Source organism: Micropterus salmoides, unplaced genomic scaffold, assembly GCF_014851395.1.
Source record: "Micropterus salmoides isolate LMB-PRFRI ecotype aquatic unplaced genomic scaffold, ASM1485139v1 Ms_hic_scaffold_1, whole genome shotgun sequence".
NCBI classification, from domain to species: domain Eukaryota; kingdom Metazoa; phylum Chordata; class Actinopteri; order Centrarchiformes; family Centrarchidae; genus Micropterus; species Micropterus salmoides.
The window spans coordinates 61,642,759-61,661,638 of NW_024040040.1; the positions used below are offsets into that span (position 1 = coordinate 61,642,759).

The window sequence follows — 18,880 nt, forward strand, 5'->3', positions numbered from 1 at the left end:
TAATACTCCATTGTAGTTTTCTGTCCATTCAATTCATTTTTGTTTCAATTGCATCCAATTTTGACTCAATCCCTGTTTATTCTGTCGCAAATCAGCCATTAGTATTAATTTCAAATATGAAATTTTTAGTTTTACAACTTTATTTTTTGTTAAAAAATATACTTTGCATAATTTCAGCCCAAATATGAATCAGGAATCCAGTATGGATCGATGCTGCCACCATGTTGTTAAAGTAAGTCACTGCAAAACACTGGATGTGATAGAGATCATAACTTAAAGGAGGATAGAAACAGGGCCTGATGGAAATCACTCATTAAATTACATTTACATTTATTCATTTAGCTAAAGCTTTTATCCAAAGCAACACCTCTGGAGCAACAAGGGGTTAAGTGTCTTGCTCAGTCACAGTGGATTCAAACCCTGGTCTCTCACACCAAAGGCATGTGACTTATCCACTGTACCATCACCACTTCACTCATCAGGTTTCTATTGGGATTTATTGCATTTTTAAAAACTTCTGGTATAAAGAAAATAAAAGCTTTACAACCAATTGCCCCTATGCAACATGGAAAGGGAGCCTTCAGTTTCTGATTACCAAAATATCAAAAGCAAACACAGAAAATATCTGCTCCAATCATCTCTTTTTTTTTTAACTGCCTTTAATTAAGTTCACTTAATTTCATAGCTTTATCGTCTCTGTGTTGCTTAACATTGCCCTGTGTTTCGTTTCATATTTTGTATCGTCCTTTATGTCTTCTGTAAGGAGCTATACAAACAAACCTTTCCTAAAGATGATTTGAAACCTTTTTTCTGTGTGATCAGATGTTTTGGACACTGTTGAAACAGCTGTAGGAGTTTCTTTAAGAAAGTAAGTGCAAAGCACATATTGAACTTCTGATAATCTCTTTTATACAATAACTAAATATACAAATAAAGACTTTTACATTTACTCATACAATGACACTTATTTTGATGTTTGGGATTTAAAGGCCAAAATATGTGTGATCGATTCACAATATAGATGAAAGTACTGGGCACCCGTGTCCTAATACTTTTGGGAGGGGCTGTTTCTTCATGGGTTGGTTTTGTTGAAGTCTTAATGCTACAGCATATGATTTCAGACAACAGTTTGTTTTTTTCCCCTGTCCTGTTTCAATATGACAAAGCCATAAAGAAATGGTTTTCCCATTGTGGTGTGGAAGAACTTGACTGCACCGCTCAGAGCCCTGACCTCAACCCTATCCAACACCTTTGGGATGAACTAGAACAGAGATTACGAGCCAGACCCTCTCGTCCAACGTCAGCGTCTGACCTCAAATTCTCTTCTGGATGAACGGGCAAGAACTCCCACAGACACTAAAATTATGTAGAAACCTTTCCCAGAAGAGTGGAAGCTGTTAAGCTGAAAAGAGGGGACCAACTTCATATTAACGCGTGTGGATTTAGAATAGGATGTCATAAAAGTAATGTGTAAGTGTCCCATTACTTTTGTCAGCATAGAGTATTTTTACATTTTTTTCCATAACATAACAAATGTTCAAAAAAACCATCAGGCTTCTTCAACTTTCACTCAGGAGCAAAATCAGCCTTGAAACCCAAAAGAAATAATGATTTTATACTTATCGTGATAACATTTTGGCATCCGGCCCTACGTTTATGACTGCAATTTGTTCTTGGCCTCAGATGACTGCAGGTAGCTCAGTGGTGAAATAACCATAATGAGACTAAGGAACGTCAAAGCAGCATAAAAAAAATTAAATAAAGGGACTTCTTTCAGGTTTGTTGTTGTTTTATTGGTTTCATTACAGTTTCTGAACAGCTAGTGAGTTATCTACCAACAGAGACATTCTCAGCGTGTGTTGCAGGCCAGGTTGTGATCATTAAACAGGTTTTCTGAAAACCTGAAGAAGTGGCCGTGTGACACACATACACACTCCCACTCACACAGGTGACACACAGAGGCAGACGGGACGGTTAATAAGAGTGGAAGGTTCTGTCTTCAGAGCCGCGAGCAGTGATCTAAGGGTTGCTGCTGCTGCTGGCCAGCAGGGGGAGATAGTCACTGGGACAGGAAATCCAGGGCGGTGTCTCGCTCCTCCACCAGCTCAGCCGCTGTGGCGTCCATCTTGGCGCGGGAGAAGTCATTGATGGGGAGTCCGTTAACAATTTTCCAGGACTTATCCTGTGAGGGGCGGCAGAGGGAGAAGATCAGAGGACGAGCTACCAGCTTGAAGCCTCGAAATTGGCATTTTGGCCGTTGCCATCTTGGTTTTTTGGAACCAGAAGTATACGTGTCAGGGAGCTGATAGGATGGACTCACCTTGATCTGGATGGGGAAGGAGTAGATGAGGTCCTCTGGGATGCCGTAGGAGTTTCCGCCAGCGTACACGCCCATGGAGATGAACTCACCCTGTCGGCAGGAAAATACAAGAACGTCAGTTAGTCTAAATTTACAACAACACAAACACCTCCTGCATCAACTTCTTAACAAAAACAAAACACAAAACAACACAGACTGATGTCCAGTTCCTGGCCACAACCACAGGAAAATGGGTGGGAAATCTGACACTGTCATAAGTTCAGCAGGGACATACAGTATCTCATAAAAATCATGCGACAACACTGAAGAAATGACTCTTTGCTACAATGTAAAGTAGTGAGTGTGCAGCTTGTAGAACAGTTTAAATTTGCTGTCCCCTCAAAATAACACATCACAGACATGTCTAAACTACACCCCTAAGTGAAAATGTCCAAGTTGAGAGGACAGCAAATTTACACAAAGTTATACAATCTGCATGTCCACACTGACCTCCTTGGTGCCGAACCAGATGTCCCTCATGTGGTCGCAGATGGCCTTGGCAGCAGACATGGCACTGGACAGCTTCCTGGCTTTGATGACGGCTGCACCGCGCTGTTGCACCGTCTGCAGGAGGAATACGAAGAGGAGGAGGTTTGAAAAGGATAATTAACTGTAAAAATAAACCCTGAAAATCTTTCTAATTAAAGAACTGTAGCTCTTTTTCTAATGAAATCGAACGAGGGCGCTCACAGAGATGAAGTCTCCTCTGAGCCAGGTTTCGTCCTTGACGGCGTCGTAGGCGGGCGTCTCGGTGCCGTGGAGGTTGACCTTGGCGTGGTGGACGTCGGGGTACTGGGTGGAGGAGTGGTTCCCCCAGATGATGACGTTCTTCACTTTGTCGGAGGACACGCCGCAACGCATCGCCACCTGCAGGTGAGGGACAGACGCAGCAGCAGTGTTATGAGGTAGTAATTCTACTTATTTCTAAAATTTTAAAGCAATTGGCAATAATGCATCCGTTAATGTGATTATACTATGTGACCTTCACTCGATTATCATTAATGAAAAACAACCATAGTAGAGGCTCTTCTCATATATTGCATTTGTTACGGTTTCAATGGCCGTTATAATCAGCTAATTATATTTATTCTTATAATTCAGCTTGTACAGATTTAAAATAAGCCTGCCGAAAGCGTGTAAGCTGCTTGATGGAGGATGGACCATTGTCACTGTTTCACTTGTCGGGCTTGTTAAGTAAATAAAAAACAGAATTACATTTTCTTTCCCAACATTAACCCTTTTTAGTTCAACAAATGTGGTAAAATCAAACCGTTTTGTTTTTCTGAATTACCTGTGGATTTATGGTTTTGGATTTTAGTCTTCAGGAAAATCTCTGATACAGACACTTGATTTTTAGCCTTCCATCTGATGCTGGTACTGAGAACAACCAGTTCAAGTTCAAGACCTTGAGAGTGAGGACATTTTGTCGGGTTCTTAAATGTCGGCTTTAGTCTGGTCACTTTGATGAGAGCAACTATTTCTGCTAAAAGCAGACTCCATTGATAAAACAGTGATTTACATTTACTCATTTGGCAGATGCTTTTATGCAACGCGACTTGAGGAACAGCATACGATCATCAAATACAGCATGAGATCTACAACTGACAATACATAATAAAAGCTGCAGTAAATACTAGTAAGTGCTAACGGCACATATCGCATCAATGGGGTAAATACCTAGGGAAAGAAGTTAGAGTTAACAAAAAGTGCAATCAGTACAAGATAATTGTAGGGGATTTTACCTCACAGTACACAGGAACTGCTGGTCTACCGCTGCCTCCCTTGGTTAGTTTGTTATTGTGTGACTTTGTTTGTTTGCATTGTTATGCGACTTTTGTGTTTTTAAAACGTTAAAAAAAGTCACCCAATAACACAAACTAACTAATTGAGGCACCAGAGAGATAAAAAATGTTGTCAGTGGAGTCTGGTTGAGTGCTATCTAGCGCCTGTTTCTTAAACACAAAGCATGTTACTCTTTAAAAAAAAGAAAAAAGAAAAAGTCTCTCTCTGCAGAGATCCTTTCCATAATGTTGAAGACACTTAACAGTCTGAGCCATTCAGTGGCAAAAATAAGCACTTAAGTGGACATGCTCTGACAGGGCACTATTGCCCGCATTGATTATGTTGCAGCCCTGTTTCACTGCTGCAGACTGCAGCGCGCTCGCTCAATACTGGACCATTTACAAAAAATGTCGCAGTTGGTCACTGGTCCAGGTTGAAAAATACTAAAGTTAGCCTTTAAGGGTTAGACAGGTTGTGGTCCTTGGTGTACTTACCTGGGAGCTGGCTCTGTTGTGGTCCAGTCGGGTCAGGCAGGAGAAGTTCTCTTTGGGGATGGAAGGAGCAGACTTGGAGGCGATCAGGCAGTTGGTGTTTGCCGGGTTTCCAACCACCAGAACCTGACGTGACAAATCAAAACACCTCCATCAGACTGATGGCGTCTCACACAGGTGACAAGATGGAATCACCCTGGTTTTGCAACACTAAAATAAAACAACAAACATCATCTCCACAAAATCTGAGCTGCTTGCCAGCATCACTCTTACAGCTGCAGTGTAGGCATATTTGGATGCATCATTTGGCTCAGTTTGATCTCAATCTGATCAAAGATATTGTGCACAACATTCAGATATAAATAATTTCAGCCACCTCTGGGACCAATACGCATCACAGATTCAGATTAACGGCTGTAACTACGAGGTTGAATATCAATTGTTTAGTTGCTCTTTGAAAATGCAAATTTGTTATAATAAGAGAATGATTTTGATTTCCTTATTTAAATAAACAAAACAAATGTTCCCCACAAGATCTAAGATCTGGAGCTGCTGGGGACATTTCACAGGCGGTGATACAGAGTGGAGCTGTCAGGAGAGAGCCTTTTTTTTCCTTCTTTAGTTGACTTTCAAACATCCAAGTGAAAATGTTCTGAATCTGTGCAGAAGAAACTGCCACACAAGGTGATGATAATGTTCTGAATCTGAGGGAAATACAAAAGCTTTTACCCAACAACGCAGTTTTCCACAATGTTGAGTAAAGAAAGCTAAACTCAACAAATGCAGGACATAAAGTCAGGAGCTGCTCTGTTTAGACTTTCTTTTATAAGCGAGCTCAGACCTGAACCATCTTCATGTTCATTCTTGGGAAAGCTGCTTTTCTTTCTCACTTTCCCAGAATCCTCGCTGACATGACGGGCTTACGACAGACTGAGATGAGAATCTTCTTCATTCCTTGTGGATGTTTCAGTATATGATACTAAATACTGACAGAAAAAGGGTTTCTACTAACACACAAACTGCAACACAGAGGAGAGTTTAGTGTGAACTAATCTGTTTTCTCCAGGTGGTTCGACAGACCTGAGAAGAATCTGTGGTAACAGAAAAACTGGAGGACAATCTCAACTCTTTCATGATTAAAATTTAGAGGAGAGTATAATATATTTTATCGCCTTAATTCTAAATGGACTTTTATTAGTTTTGGTTTAAAACAGAAAAAAATATAAAGACAGTGAGAACTGTTTTGTTTGAGCTTCCAGTGTAAAAGCAGTTCAACCTCAGGCTGTTTTCTTTTCTCCACAACTTCCCTACATGTGAAGCTTTGACCTCTTTCGTCACACTTAAGCCTTCAGGGGCCCCTCCTGCTGATCCACACGCTGTGGACTTTTACACATTACAGTACAAACTGCAAATGATTCAAAACACGCAGAGGAACTTTGACCTGCTGCTCTTTTCCAGATGAAAAGGTCTGCAGAAACACAAAGCTGCTGTTCAGACGCAGAGGTAACGTGAGAGCAGAGAAACAGAGTTTCATTGAGGCAGGAGACGCTGGATAAGCACTTTTACTTCCCTGTGTTCATCAGCTGAAGTCGACTGGCTTCTTTCTAACAAAAACATTACAACTAGGGTTGGATGTCAAGAACCGATACCAAATGTCCAAGACCTGTGGCTTCATTTAGACCCGTGCGTCTGGATTCTGCTCCTCGGCTCCTAACTTCCTGCATATCTCAGCTCCTGACTGAACTGCAGTGAGCATTTACACTCCATCAAAGGAGCCGCTACGCCGACCTAACGTCACCTCATTTGTTAACAAAGCATGAAGAAGAGAGTCCTTCTGTTTCCAGTCCTGGACCGTGGCGGACCGCAGCAAACGCTCCACAGTTTGGCTTAGCTTCACTAAAAGAGAGAAGGCCACAGCAGAATGCAGCAGCTGCAGTAAGGAGGTTTGGTGCGAGGCAGGAAGCAGCTCCAACATGACGAAGCGTTTACTTCAACACGGCGTGAATCTGAAGGAACGCACCGTGTTGAACGTGCCGCGCTCTCCCAGCTACAATGACGCCCCAGATCCAGCTAACGCTAACAGTAGCAACGTCTCAGGTACAAAACACCTTTTATACTAAAGGGAAACCAGTGATGGCTACAAATGAGTCCCCAGAGACGCCCCTCTAGGACAGAGACTCCTTTCACTTTAGCCATGAAGGGGATGATGAGCAAGGAAGAGGATGAAGGTCACCGAGCGCTGACAGGATCTGCGCTGAAGGAACCAGACCCCTGATTCAATAAGAACCGGATTCAATAAAATTTCAACAATATCCAACCCTAATAACAACAACTTCTCAGAAAGCTCTAAGACAAACGATCCTCCCTGCACAACGGTTTCCAACTGACTGATCCATTCCAAGCACATCATGATCCTGTGGGGCAAATTCACCAATCAATTGATCAAATGGCATCACTAAATATAATAAAATTAAGCAGTGATTTGTCACCTTCACGGTCTTCTTGGCGTACTTGTCCAGGGCGGATCCCTGGGTCTTGAAGATGGCCACGTTGGCCTTCAGCAGGTCCTTCCTCTCCATCCCCTCCTTCCTGGGCATGGAGCCCACCAAGATGGCGGCGTCGATGTCCTTGAAGCCCACCTCTACCTTGTCAGTGGGGATCACCTCTGGGGGGGGGGCATCGGGAGGTGTCAGTTATTTCTTTTTTAAGGGACAATGCACATTAGGGTATGATTATTATAAGTAGTAGTAGTGTATATTGTGTTCAGGGCTTTGTGTACAGTTTTTGTATTTGTGGTAATATTACATTAAAAATAAAAGGCAACATTAAAAATAAAAGGCAACTGTTTGTGACGACTGAATAGTGTTCAGCTGTAAATCTCTTCTTAATCTCGAGCATTAAAGTTACATTTCAACGATAACTGATGTCAAAGTAAAGCCGTTTGCCTATGAAGTTATGAATGGTTTTCATCATCAATTCCAAAAATAGAAGATTCAGAAGATTTTCTTGAAAGAGACTAAAGATTTTTGAAAATAAAATCTTCACCTCAACTAATATTTAAAGTTTAAAGAAGAGGAACATCTTATTTCTTACTCACAGATTTAAATCATTTACCTGCAAGGCTAATTTTTTATCAACATTTATTAACAGCCTGTTGAACTGAGGGATATCTTATCTGTTGTCTGCAGATAACAGAACAGCTGCCCTGCTACAGGAACATAGCAATGTATTTCTACAGATAAGCTCCATTAATTTCAAATAAAACATCTGCGTCGACCTTCTCTTGATTTTCACATTGCACAACTTTCATTCATTTATTCCGTTTTCCGCTTGTTATTTAACGTCCTCGGTCCAGAGTCTTATTGTGAAAGGGTTCATTTCAGATAAATTCCTGCCGCCTCGGCTGATCCTGACGATAAGATGCGTCCGACTGTCTGGTTCTTGGAACTAACCGCGCTGCTATCAGACTGGACTTCAGTCCGGGTTCACGTCCCCTCTTTTCATTGTTGTCCCACCACTGCTCTGATTGGCTGCTGTGGTGCCTTAACCACCGGCCAACCAGAGGCCTTATTTGAGACACTCCTTCCTGCTCCCCACAGCAGCAGCAGAGGGGAGGTTATGAAGGACAAACAACACAAACACACCATTAAAATGTGCTCCTGCTGGAACACGAGCAGCTCAGACAGCTTTTGTGGACAGCACAACGAGCCGCAGTAGTTTCTCCAGTAGTTTCTCCCTAGTTCTGACTGAAGCAGCTTCTTTTAGGCACCAGCTCAACTCGGCCTGACTCGTTTAGGTTTTCCCTTAGGCAAATCTGATACCTGGTAGTTTTTCTTTGGTATCACCTCCGTCGAGGTTCCAAGCGACTCGGGGCGATACCCAAAGGTGATGTGAAAACACTGCAACAACTGATTGGTCAGAGAATCAGTGTAGGCCGGTATGCAGCTAGTCCTGCGTTGTGTTTACAGCTGTGCCGCTGCTGCTAACGTTAACTCAGTTAGTTTGCTTTTAATTTAGGATTCCTTTGGTGTTTTGACTGTTCAGATTGTTTCTCCCGGGAGTAGAATTACCACTGAAACATGTCCTCTCCAAAACAAACAGACCCAGTCATTAAAAACACTGAATAAAGCGGTTTCATCCTACAAAAACGCGCGTCTCTTCAGTGGATATAAGGGCGCGTCAGAAAGCCGGCCTCTTGACAGGGTAAGAGGTGTCAGCTGAAAATGCGACGTGGGTTTGAGGAGCTGCAATGTAAAACGGAGGACAGGGCACCAAAGCGAGCAGAGCTGGTACCATCCGGCGGTAAAGGGGCATTAGTTAGTTTAACATTTTGTTCTTATCAGCGTGATAAAAGAGAGGTAGCTGTCCCCATGGGTACCTAAACTACACGCACACCATCTTAGAAAAGCTGACACGAATATTTCTATTTAAACACAGCAAGAAGGTCGTCGGTTCAAACCCCGGTTGCCCCGGCCTTTCTGTGTGGAGTTTGCATGTTCTCCCCGTGTCTGCGTGGGTTCTCTCCGGGTGCTCCGGCTTCCTCCCACCATGAAAAACACACTGCATCACACACTGTTTGCTCACCCCTCAGCAAAGGGAGGGCGCAGTCCTGCAGCTCCATGACAACTCCGTCCAGCACCGGCAGCATGGGGGGGATGTCCAGCAGGACCAGGATGATTGGCTGAAAAACGAGAGGGACAACAAAGGTACAGTCAAACATTTCATTTACAGCTTACTGTTTCAATACATAGAGCTGAAAAGAGACTTTAAAAAGGTCTCATCAGGCCACATTCAGGGACACAAAGTCAGGTTTTAAACTGTAATATTGCAGCGGCTGGAATCAGGCCTAAAAATAACAAATGCCACATTTCACTTCTTTCTGAAGATGTCTTATTAGGAAAACCTCAATTTTAAAACCTCCAAGGTTTCCCACATTTTTCTCATAAAACGTTCCACAACTTCAATGTAAACTGTTCATGAATGAACGCAGAAGTACATAGAATACATCCGTGCATTTCTTAAAATATTATGATATTCTTCCTTTTGTTTGAGGTTATCTGCCTTTAACATTTCCCCATCCCATTACTCCAATAAAGGTGTAGGTATCCCACATTAAAATATGTATTCATGAGTCCATTATGTAACAGTCCAGCCCCACACACACACCGTGCATCGCCCAGCTGTCTGTGCAGTAATCAACTTCAGGGGCAAGGGGGCTCTGCTGCAGGTTATGTAACTAGGACTTTAGGCTCAGTCTTACCTGGTCCTTCCCGAACACATCTCCCTTGGCGATGCTGTACAGCAGGGAGTAGGCAATCTGGCCAGCGGCGCCGGTTACCACAACACGGATTGGTTCAGCCTGGAGGGAAACAAACACATTTGGTTCATGTGTGTCATTAACCTGCATACACAACAGAAGGAGGAAATGAACAGGCAGTAACATGCATTCAGTGGCAAGAACTGGTTGGATCACTAACTGTGATATTTTAAAATTATAAAGCCTAAATTTAACAGAAGAAATAATCACAGAGGCTGCTGGATCAGAAGGCCTTTATCAGTGACTCCTCCTGTGGAACTCAGCCCTTCTGTGCGAAGAGGACTTTTCACCTAACTCCATTAAGAAAGTCGTGCATTGTAGAGTGACCTTGCATATTGGCAAGGGTAGGTGGGACATTCAGTTTAATTTTAGATTTCTCATATGACCCGAGGTCGCTCTTAAATTCGGCATGCATAAAAATCAACCAAGCAGCTGATTAACATTAAGAAACCTTCAGCTTTATTTATGATTATTTACGCAACTCTAACGCTCGTCGCTGTGAAATAATGAATGAAAAGGAGGAAACTAGTAGAATAACGGAGATATTTAAGTACGATAACTGATGTAGAGTAGTTTATATGGAAGCCGAAATGAAGGAAGTTTCCAGTACATTCAGAAATATCCCTGCATCATATTTTCACCGGTTGCAACTTGTCGGACAAGCGAGGAATCGTTAAATTGCCATGTATGTGAACCGAGATTCAAACTGATGAAGCTCCTGTCATGATTGGTTACCCCGACTGAATAAAAGAATAGGCCGATGATGTAACTTGACGCTGCCGCCACGACACAGCGTGTCCTTATTAAAATGGAGGCAGATGTATGAATGCACAGAGGACTAGCAAGTTAAAACAGCGGAAACAAACCTGCACTCTCTGCTGCAGGCGCAAACGTTTTATTTTCGGGGTTTTCTACATCTCTAATGTGCGTGTTGTAAGTGCGCAACAAACTGGCAGCTCTGCCCTTGGTTGTTTAATCAGGAGTTCAGGACACAAAAAACATCCATTACACCACTTGAAATAAATTATACATAAAGTGAGATTAAGTTGAATTGCCCTATTCCCAATGTCATCTATTAATGCATCATTTAATAGACCGGTAAACTGTTTCATGGAGATCAGAAGTTTTATAGAGGACGTCCTTTATATAATTTATACCTGTACTATGGGAAAATAGTCAGCTAATGATCCATCTTACCATTTCTGCTAGCGGATGGAGGTGCTTTAGGTCTGCGGTTCCTGTTCTCCCTGCTCAGAGTCGGACTAGACGGAAGGAAGGGTCACCTCTGTTCTTGTGTTGTACAGTCAGGCGGTGAAACGACTCGTCCCGCACTCACTGTGGGACTTGTAGTCGATTTGTGAAACGAACACAGGCTTTACAACCCAGCCGATTGGACAAAGAGAACTCATTCTCCCATGATGCACCGCACTGACCACACCACGCCAAATACGGCGGAGGATTTTCTAAAAAGGTTCTTTTTTAACTGAGATTCAGGGAGATGAACTTTGGCGACACCTCGTGGCCGACAGCGGAACCGCAGCGCTTGTCCCGCAGAACAACGCACTGCTTTGAGATCTGCCCTGTTACTGTTTGTGGTCTGTGTCAAACACTATAAAGCAGTGGTTCTCATACTTTTTCATGTCAAAGACCCCTAAACTGACACAAATTGGACCCCTATTTGCCGCCCTGCTTCCCATTGTGAAGTGTGTTTGTGTTTGCCTATGTTTCTTGCATAGTTTCACATGTCTCATTAATTTGTTTGTCCCACTTATATTATTTTTCACTCCCAGGCTGTGGTTGTAAATCAGAATTTTGTTATTAACTAACTTGGCTGGTTAAATAAAGTAAATTTGATATGATGGCTGTGTACTCCACCACGGCCGCCCCGCTAACGCACGCACGTTCAACCTGGACCCGCCTCTAATAAACCACCTAGCAGCATCACAGCTGTTGATCACTCCGGGAATCACTTTAAAATTCCTGGAATGCCTAGAGAATCCATCAAGGATTCACCAAGGAACCCACTTTAAGCCCACATAAGCGACCCTGGGAAAAACAGAGGTACCCCCGCATCCACCTGAAGAACTACGAGTCATCCCATATGGACCTTTAGATACTGAAAACCCTTAAGAAGATTGGAATTTCTCAAAAAAACCCTCTCAAGAACGTCTACATCCTGCTTTAATGTGCAAGTAACAGCCCTAAGAAAACGTCACCGTTGGGACCCCTTCAAAACCCTTGAAACCTCCACAAAGACCCCTTGGGTCAACACATCCCCCAGGAACCCCCTTAAAAACTCCAGGAACACCTCAAGAAACCCATCAATAACCCCAGGAACCCACGTGAAACCCCCTAAAACAAATAAATAACGCAAGGAACATCCTCAGGAACCAAAACTCCTCTAGGACCCTTGAATCCTGGAAACACTGGAGTGCCTTTTGTATCCCTGGACACCACTGAAATCCCATCGAAAACCTTTGAAGAACACAAAGACCTATGACCCCTTAAGGAAAACATTTCAGACATGTTCCTCATAAAGTCCTTGAATCTTGGAACTTGAAGTTTCTTTGGGGGCTGCAGTATTTCTAAAAATCCTGGCAATGGCCCCAAAAACCTCCATTATATAAATCCATCTGGTTTCCTAATATCTAACCATGGGGATTGTTAAGGTATTATTAGCCAAGATACGTAGATGTCTCCCACGGAGACTTATGCTTATGGGTTTCAGGAGGTTTCAAGTGGGTTCCTTGGGTTATTGATGGGTTTCTCAAAAGAGGAGGTGTTTCTTATAAGTTTAGTTATTGTGGGGATTATCCTGTGTGACTGTTTTCAACTCTGGTTCAAAGGTGAAAGGTCACTAGGGGTCAAGTTCACTCCCCTGACTACAGGAAGGCGCTCGGTTCAGTTGCCAGCTCATTAAGTTGTTCAGCTTGTTGTCTGCAGCCTCGCGGAAGGTAAATCTGAGCAGAGCCAGACTGTCTGATCTCCTGGCATTTATAGAGCAGAACAGCAGAAAGTCCAGACGTCCCCAAGATTACATACACACTTCAGTCAGGAGGTCAAAAGAAAAATATGTGTGACATTAAGAGTTTTTCTTAAATGTCTTCAAACTTGACAATTTTCCAAAATCCTACATCTAATTTTCAACTTTTCTGAAACTAATTTATCTGAAACTCACTATAGAACATAATAGGAAACTAAAATTGCAGATATTTACAACAAAGTCTCCCACAAAACCTGGGACAGATTAGTGCCATTAAATGAAAAATCAATTCAAACAAAGACAAATAATCAAACAACTGATGGAATAACAAAATAAACATAAACTGTGTCATCAGCCAGTTGGTTCTCATTCCCAGGGAGTGAAATACCTTCGCTTTGACAGGTTCCTTTGGCGTATGGTCCCAAAGCACATGGCACCTTTTAGTGTCATTATTCAATGCTTAAAAGTGGGTGGGTCAGAAACCGGACTTTCCCCAGGAGACTGTTACGCAAGTAACGTAACGTAGGCCTACTTAAGTTTAGTCATGCAGCAATTTTAACCCAAACCATGATCTTTTCTCAAACCGAACCAAGTAGTTTTGGTGCCTAAACCTAACCAAATTGTGATGTTTCACAATCGAACTACTTGTTTTATTTTGAATGTCAAACCGGACATTGTTATTGCACCATGTGCAAAAAGGACTCTAAAGGGGTACCCAGGGTCTTGACCTGGTCATGACCAAGTGTCCATTTGTGGAGCCCTGGGATGAGAATGGGTCGCATTAACTGATCTTCTCCTGGTAAATTTGTAGGTTTTGGTGCACAGAAAGAAATCTTTTGGAAAAACTTCAAAAACTGTGTACTGTCCACACGCTGTTCACTGAATTAAAGTAAGTAACTAAAACAAAAACCTTACTTTATCCACAATTAGAGTATGTTTCACCTGGACCTTACCTAAACTCCGCAACTCAGAATCAGAACCAATACCAAACAGGTGTGGTTTCACTTGACTTAGTTGAAATAGTGTAGTAGGCTACAGTGGAGTTAATGGGACTACACAGGAGTGCATTGCAACTGTAGCCAAAAGTATATGGACATCTGTACCTTTCCTCTGGGGTTAGGTTTCCTGGTTTGAGCCACTTAGTTCCAATGAGTGGAAATTAATTTTTAGGCAATAGTGTTTTATCTCCCTAATTTGGTGTGGAAGAACTTACAGCCCTGACCTGAATGTCATCCAACACTTTTACAGCCATGTCCCAACATCTTGCAGAAAGCCTTAAGTTGTTAAGTTAGAGGAGTTGAGGCTGCAGCCACAGCTTAACGACTTGTTCAGTTACCACATAGTGGCAGGAGAGTTTTTATACACAGTCTATGGAGAGTTCAGCTGTCCACATACTTTTGTCAAACCAACTGCTGCCTGAAAGGAAAGAGGTCAGAATAAAAGTGAAGTAGGCGTAGGTGTAATGTGAGGGATGTTCTTTCAGGGAGAGTAGAGAGAGAGTGCTATCAGTTTCAGCATGGTCCTTCAGCCTATCAAGGACACCGGCAGCCATGTTGGATCTGTGCTGGGTTCAGTTTCTGAGAAGCTGCCTGGAGATAAAAACAGGCTGTAGTTCTGGGCTGCTGGCAGGAGCTGGCCACGGTGCTGATAATCTGCAGCCGGGACTGCTGCATCAAGGCAGCGGCAAAAACAGGTAAAAGAGCAGGAAGCCCCCTTATTCAGCCTTCAAAATTAAAGCACAAAGGTTGTCGTTTTATCATAATCCATGAAAAGGACTTCTTTAAAAGATTTCTTTTCATTTATTAAACATATTAACATTGGTAGTTTGATTTGCTCACCATATACCGTTTTCTATTTGCTTCATATAGGTTTAATAATGTGTTTTTTTCTTCTTTTTTTAGCTTAAATGCACTTTTTAATGTAAAGTATTTCTTGAGTAATCGTTGGGTCATAACTTTCATCCAAGATTAACAAAACATTATCTTATCTTATCTAATCTTTGTTTATCTTCACAGACAATGCTGTATCTTGTTGTTTTTTCACATTAAATCCTATGAGTAGGTTTATTAATTATGACTTTTTCCACTTATAACACTACAACATTCCCTTAAACATTAACTAAAAAATGTATTTTAAAAAGTATATGGATATTAATGTTTGTTCTTCTATTATATTCCTATACTGTAGCATAAAAATTTCTGGCTTTCATTATATTGTGCTTTAGATAGACCAGTATATTAGATAAGTAAGGAAGGCAAGAGTTTATTGTCTTCCTGTGAATAAAATTACCACTTTATTTTTTTTTATCCTTCTTTAAATTGCTTTGCCTTTTTGTACTGTTTCAAGTCAAAATTCGGTCTTCCCAAATCAAAATGACGAAATAATTCATAATTGACAGAGATATGAGAACATCAAAATGGTGAGATACTAAATCATACTTTTAAGATAAATGATTAGATACAAAGTCAAAATTCTGAATTACCCAGACAGTTATTAGATAAGTCCATACTAGACAAATCCACAGTTTTCATTAAATCATTGCCTGGAGATGTTATTTAGGGTAGGCCCCACATACCATGAGTAATACATTATTACTACTGACTTTTTAAACATGCTTTCCTTTCCCAAGGGTATAATTGGCTGCCGTACTATTAAGACTTTGTAGTAAATGCTTCTTTCTTGCCGGCAATTTGTACTTATCTTACATAAAAATAATAATCAGACCTATTCAGTGTTCGAATATTGGTCTTTTATTTTGAAGACTAGCCGGAAGTCGAGTTGTTTTACCCGGACTGGCTTCACTGTGGCACCGAGCAACTTGTCAAAGCTGCCAAGTGGAGACTCTCACTGAATTGATAATGACGGGGTCAAAAAAAAAAAGAGACGCAACCTGCCGAGTTCATTCACCTTCATTTCCGGCGGCCATTTTTATACCTGAAGTCTAACGGAGAGAAAAAAAAATAAAAGGCCCGGGTAAAAAAAAAAAAAAACACACACAGGGGGCTATTTCCTCGTCAAGTAACCTCATCTGTTCACCACTACAGATGAATAAACCACGATGAGATACACCAAACTACCGCAGACATGTTGAACCTGACTTCGTTTTGGGAGGGAAAGGTAGTCCTAACGGTCAGTAACGGCTGGAATGCTGCGTTCAAGGACGCACGGTCATCTGCGCGCGGTGGTCCAGATAGGCTATCAAACGGCAGCGCGGCGTTCAACTCACCTGCGAGGAAACCGCCCGCACCACCAGATACATGGAGGTCAGCAAAGTCAACATGGTCCCTCCGGTGTTTCTGTTGTTATTCACTGATAACTGACGTCCTCTGGAGCAGAAATGGCGGCTCGACCCGATACCAGAAGGAAAAATATGGGTACAGAGAGAAAAGGGAGACAGGTAGACACCCACAGAAAAAGACAGATAGACAGCCAGGTGTCGCCGCGGCACCAGAGGCGACCTTTAAACCGCAGTGCAGTTCGACTTTCACGGCTTCTTGCGCCTCGGTTTGCCCGGGACTCTCTCTCACACCTCCACCCTCTACCTACACACACACATTAACACACACACACACTGCTGCAGTCAGTCTAGTCCTTAATACGATTTTGAGGACGTAAATAGCCGCAGACCGGACTGCTAAAGCTGTGAGTGTGTGACCACAGGAGTGTTAAATAGTATTGATGGAAGCTATAATGAAAAATGCAAAGGAGTTTGGTGTGAAGGTTTAGGTGAAGTCACTGCACTGCAGGGGGAGGGGATGTTTTATTATGGCTGCTTCTGACCCAAACTGTATGTTTTAAGGAGGTCACATGAGGAGAGCCAGGAGTGCTGCAGTCAAAAGGAAGAGGAGGAGTCCTGGAGGTGCAGAGATCTTTAAACATTCAGACACATACTTTTTGCCTCAGAACCCCCCCCCCCCCCCCCCCCCCCCCCCCATGATGTGAAATCACTTGAATATTTGCAAATTACAGATAAAATAAATTAGTTAAAAGCAAGAGGAATATAGACCTATGTTGTAGAAATAAACTTGCCTTGCCTTATGACATTGCCTATAATTTATTTGTCAGACTTTTAAATAGTCAGGTTGCTGGAATTTCATTAGCAGAAAGTCTGTGATAAAATATGCTAGCTCGCTGGCATGTGCATGTGCTTCCTATACTTTTCCTGGAGCCAACTATTGCTGGAGCCAGAATGCATATTGCTGTACTGTGTATCTCTGCAAATAGTTGTATTATAACTTACACTGTTTATTCCATATTAATATATTCCTACATTTATTTATTGTCAATTGTATTTGTCTACATGTAGCACCTTATCACCAAAGCAAATTCCTCGTATTTGTAAAACACTACTCGGCAATAAAGCTCCTTCTGATTCTGATTCTGAAACGGGATCAAAAAATTAGTTGTCTCTTGCCATTGACTACTGTACATTTTTTTTCCGAATTAAGGTCCCATGGTGGTCCACCGGAAGGGGAGGGTCTTAGGCTCTCTATTGGTTCAGGTGTGGCACACCACGAGATGTATGGTTTTTGACCATTTAAGCATGGCGTGTAAGAATGGTTTTGATCATGTGAAGACTGTTTTATTGCTGGAGAGTTGTTTTATTTTTGTTATAAAAATAAGTGGATTGACTTATCCAACCTCAAGTTCAAACTACAGTTTGCTAAGTCAATATTTCATGATGTTAAGTCAACATTTTTAGATACTAAGTCAATATTATGAGATGTTAAGTCAATATTTCAATGCGGTAAGTCAATATTTCAAGATGTTAAGTCAATATTTTGAGATGTTAAGTCAATATTTCAATATGTTAAGTCAATATTTTGAGACACTAAGTCAATATTATGAGATGTTAAGTCAATATTATGAGATATTAAGTCAATATTTCAAGCTGATAAGTCAATATTTTGAGACACTAAGTCAATATTATGAGATGTTAAGTCAATATTATGAGATGTTAAATCAATATTTCAAGATGACAAGTCAATATTTTGAGATGTTAAGTCAATATTTTGTGATATCAAGTCATTATAGAAGGTTTCTCATTATAATAACTTAAAGGATCTTTTTTTCATCACATTGGCAGAAATAGGCTTCCATACTAGAGCTATGCTGCTAACATGTCTAAAGATTTACCAGAAAAAGACATGCGTGGAGGAGTTGAGTTGTTTCCTATCATCAGTTATATTCAGATTGCTCTGGGGCAAGTTTTCCTGTTGTTCTAGATTCTGTATGATTTCAAAATAAAAATTCAAGCGTGAGAAACTAAGATGAGCTTTAAAAATAACCTGTGAAATTGAAAATGAGGTGTTGATAAGTCCCCAAGTAATTCCTGTTGACTCAATATCTCATTGAGGTGGTAGATATATTTAAGTTTTTGTGATCAGTCATTTTTAATATCATTCTTTTCACAAGTTTTGCATATTTAATAACAGGTTTAATTACGTTACAGAAATGAATTAAATACTTCTGAAACAAAAGTTAACAGGCCTATAAATGTGAGTTTGCAGATATTAAAGCATGTGTTTGAACCCCTTTTTTTTGGACTAAAGACAAAGATCTTGCACATGTATGAAGTCTTTGTTTAAGGATCATGACCGCGACCCGATCCCGAATAAGCGGATGAAGATGGATGGATGGATGGATGGACCGCTGACAAACCTTGACCTGTCACTCCTGCCTGCTGCCAGCAGAGGTCACCACATGCATGAGGATCTGGTTTTAGGACCGCTCTGCTCTCTGGCTGTTCAAGGCTGTTGTGTGGCCAAAAGTCGACAAAGGGTGAAGTGGTACTAATGTTGGTTCCCAGCAAGCTTGACATACTTTACTGATGTAGAACTGGTTTTAGCTTTAAACTTTCACCACACACACAAAGACATCCTGTTATTAAATTACAATTATTTAGGCTAACTAGCTTTTTTGGAATATTGTATTTTCAGATTTATTCC

General features: G+C 41.5%; 1 protein-coding gene across 1 annotated transcript; it reads right to left on the bottom strand.

Annotated features, from left to right (window-relative positions):
- Positions 1-1,771: 1,771 nt before the first annotated feature.
- LOC119915358 (malate dehydrogenase, cytoplasmic-like) lies at positions 1,772-11,302 on the bottom strand. The gene is made up of 9 exons (XM_038734883.1): positions 11,147-11,302; positions 9,893-9,991; positions 9,217-9,313; positions 7,122-7,297; positions 4,636-4,758; positions 3,050-3,226; positions 2,810-2,923; positions 2,321-2,410; positions 1,772-2,182 (listed from the first exon to the last, which is right to left on the bottom strand). Exons 1-9 carry the CDS (start codon positions 11,147-11,149, stop codon positions 2,060-2,062), a joined length of 1,002 nt encoding a protein of 333 aa, XP_038590811.1. The 5' UTR covers positions 11,150-11,302; the 3' UTR covers positions 1,772-2,059.
- Positions 11,303-18,880: the final 7,578 nt, after the last annotated feature.

Excerpts from the sequence above, each read along its gene's own strand:
- LOC119915358 (XM_038734883.1), bottom strand. Across the intron at positions 9,314-9,892 it reads ATGTGTTCGGGAAGGACCAG|CCAATCATCCTGGTCCTGCT; the intron begins GTAAGACTGAGC and ends CTCGTTTTTCAG. Across the intron at positions 2,411-2,809 it reads TCTGGTTCGGCACCAAGGAG|GGTGAGTTCATCTCCATGGG; the intron begins GTCAGTGTGGAC and ends TCCTGCCGACAG.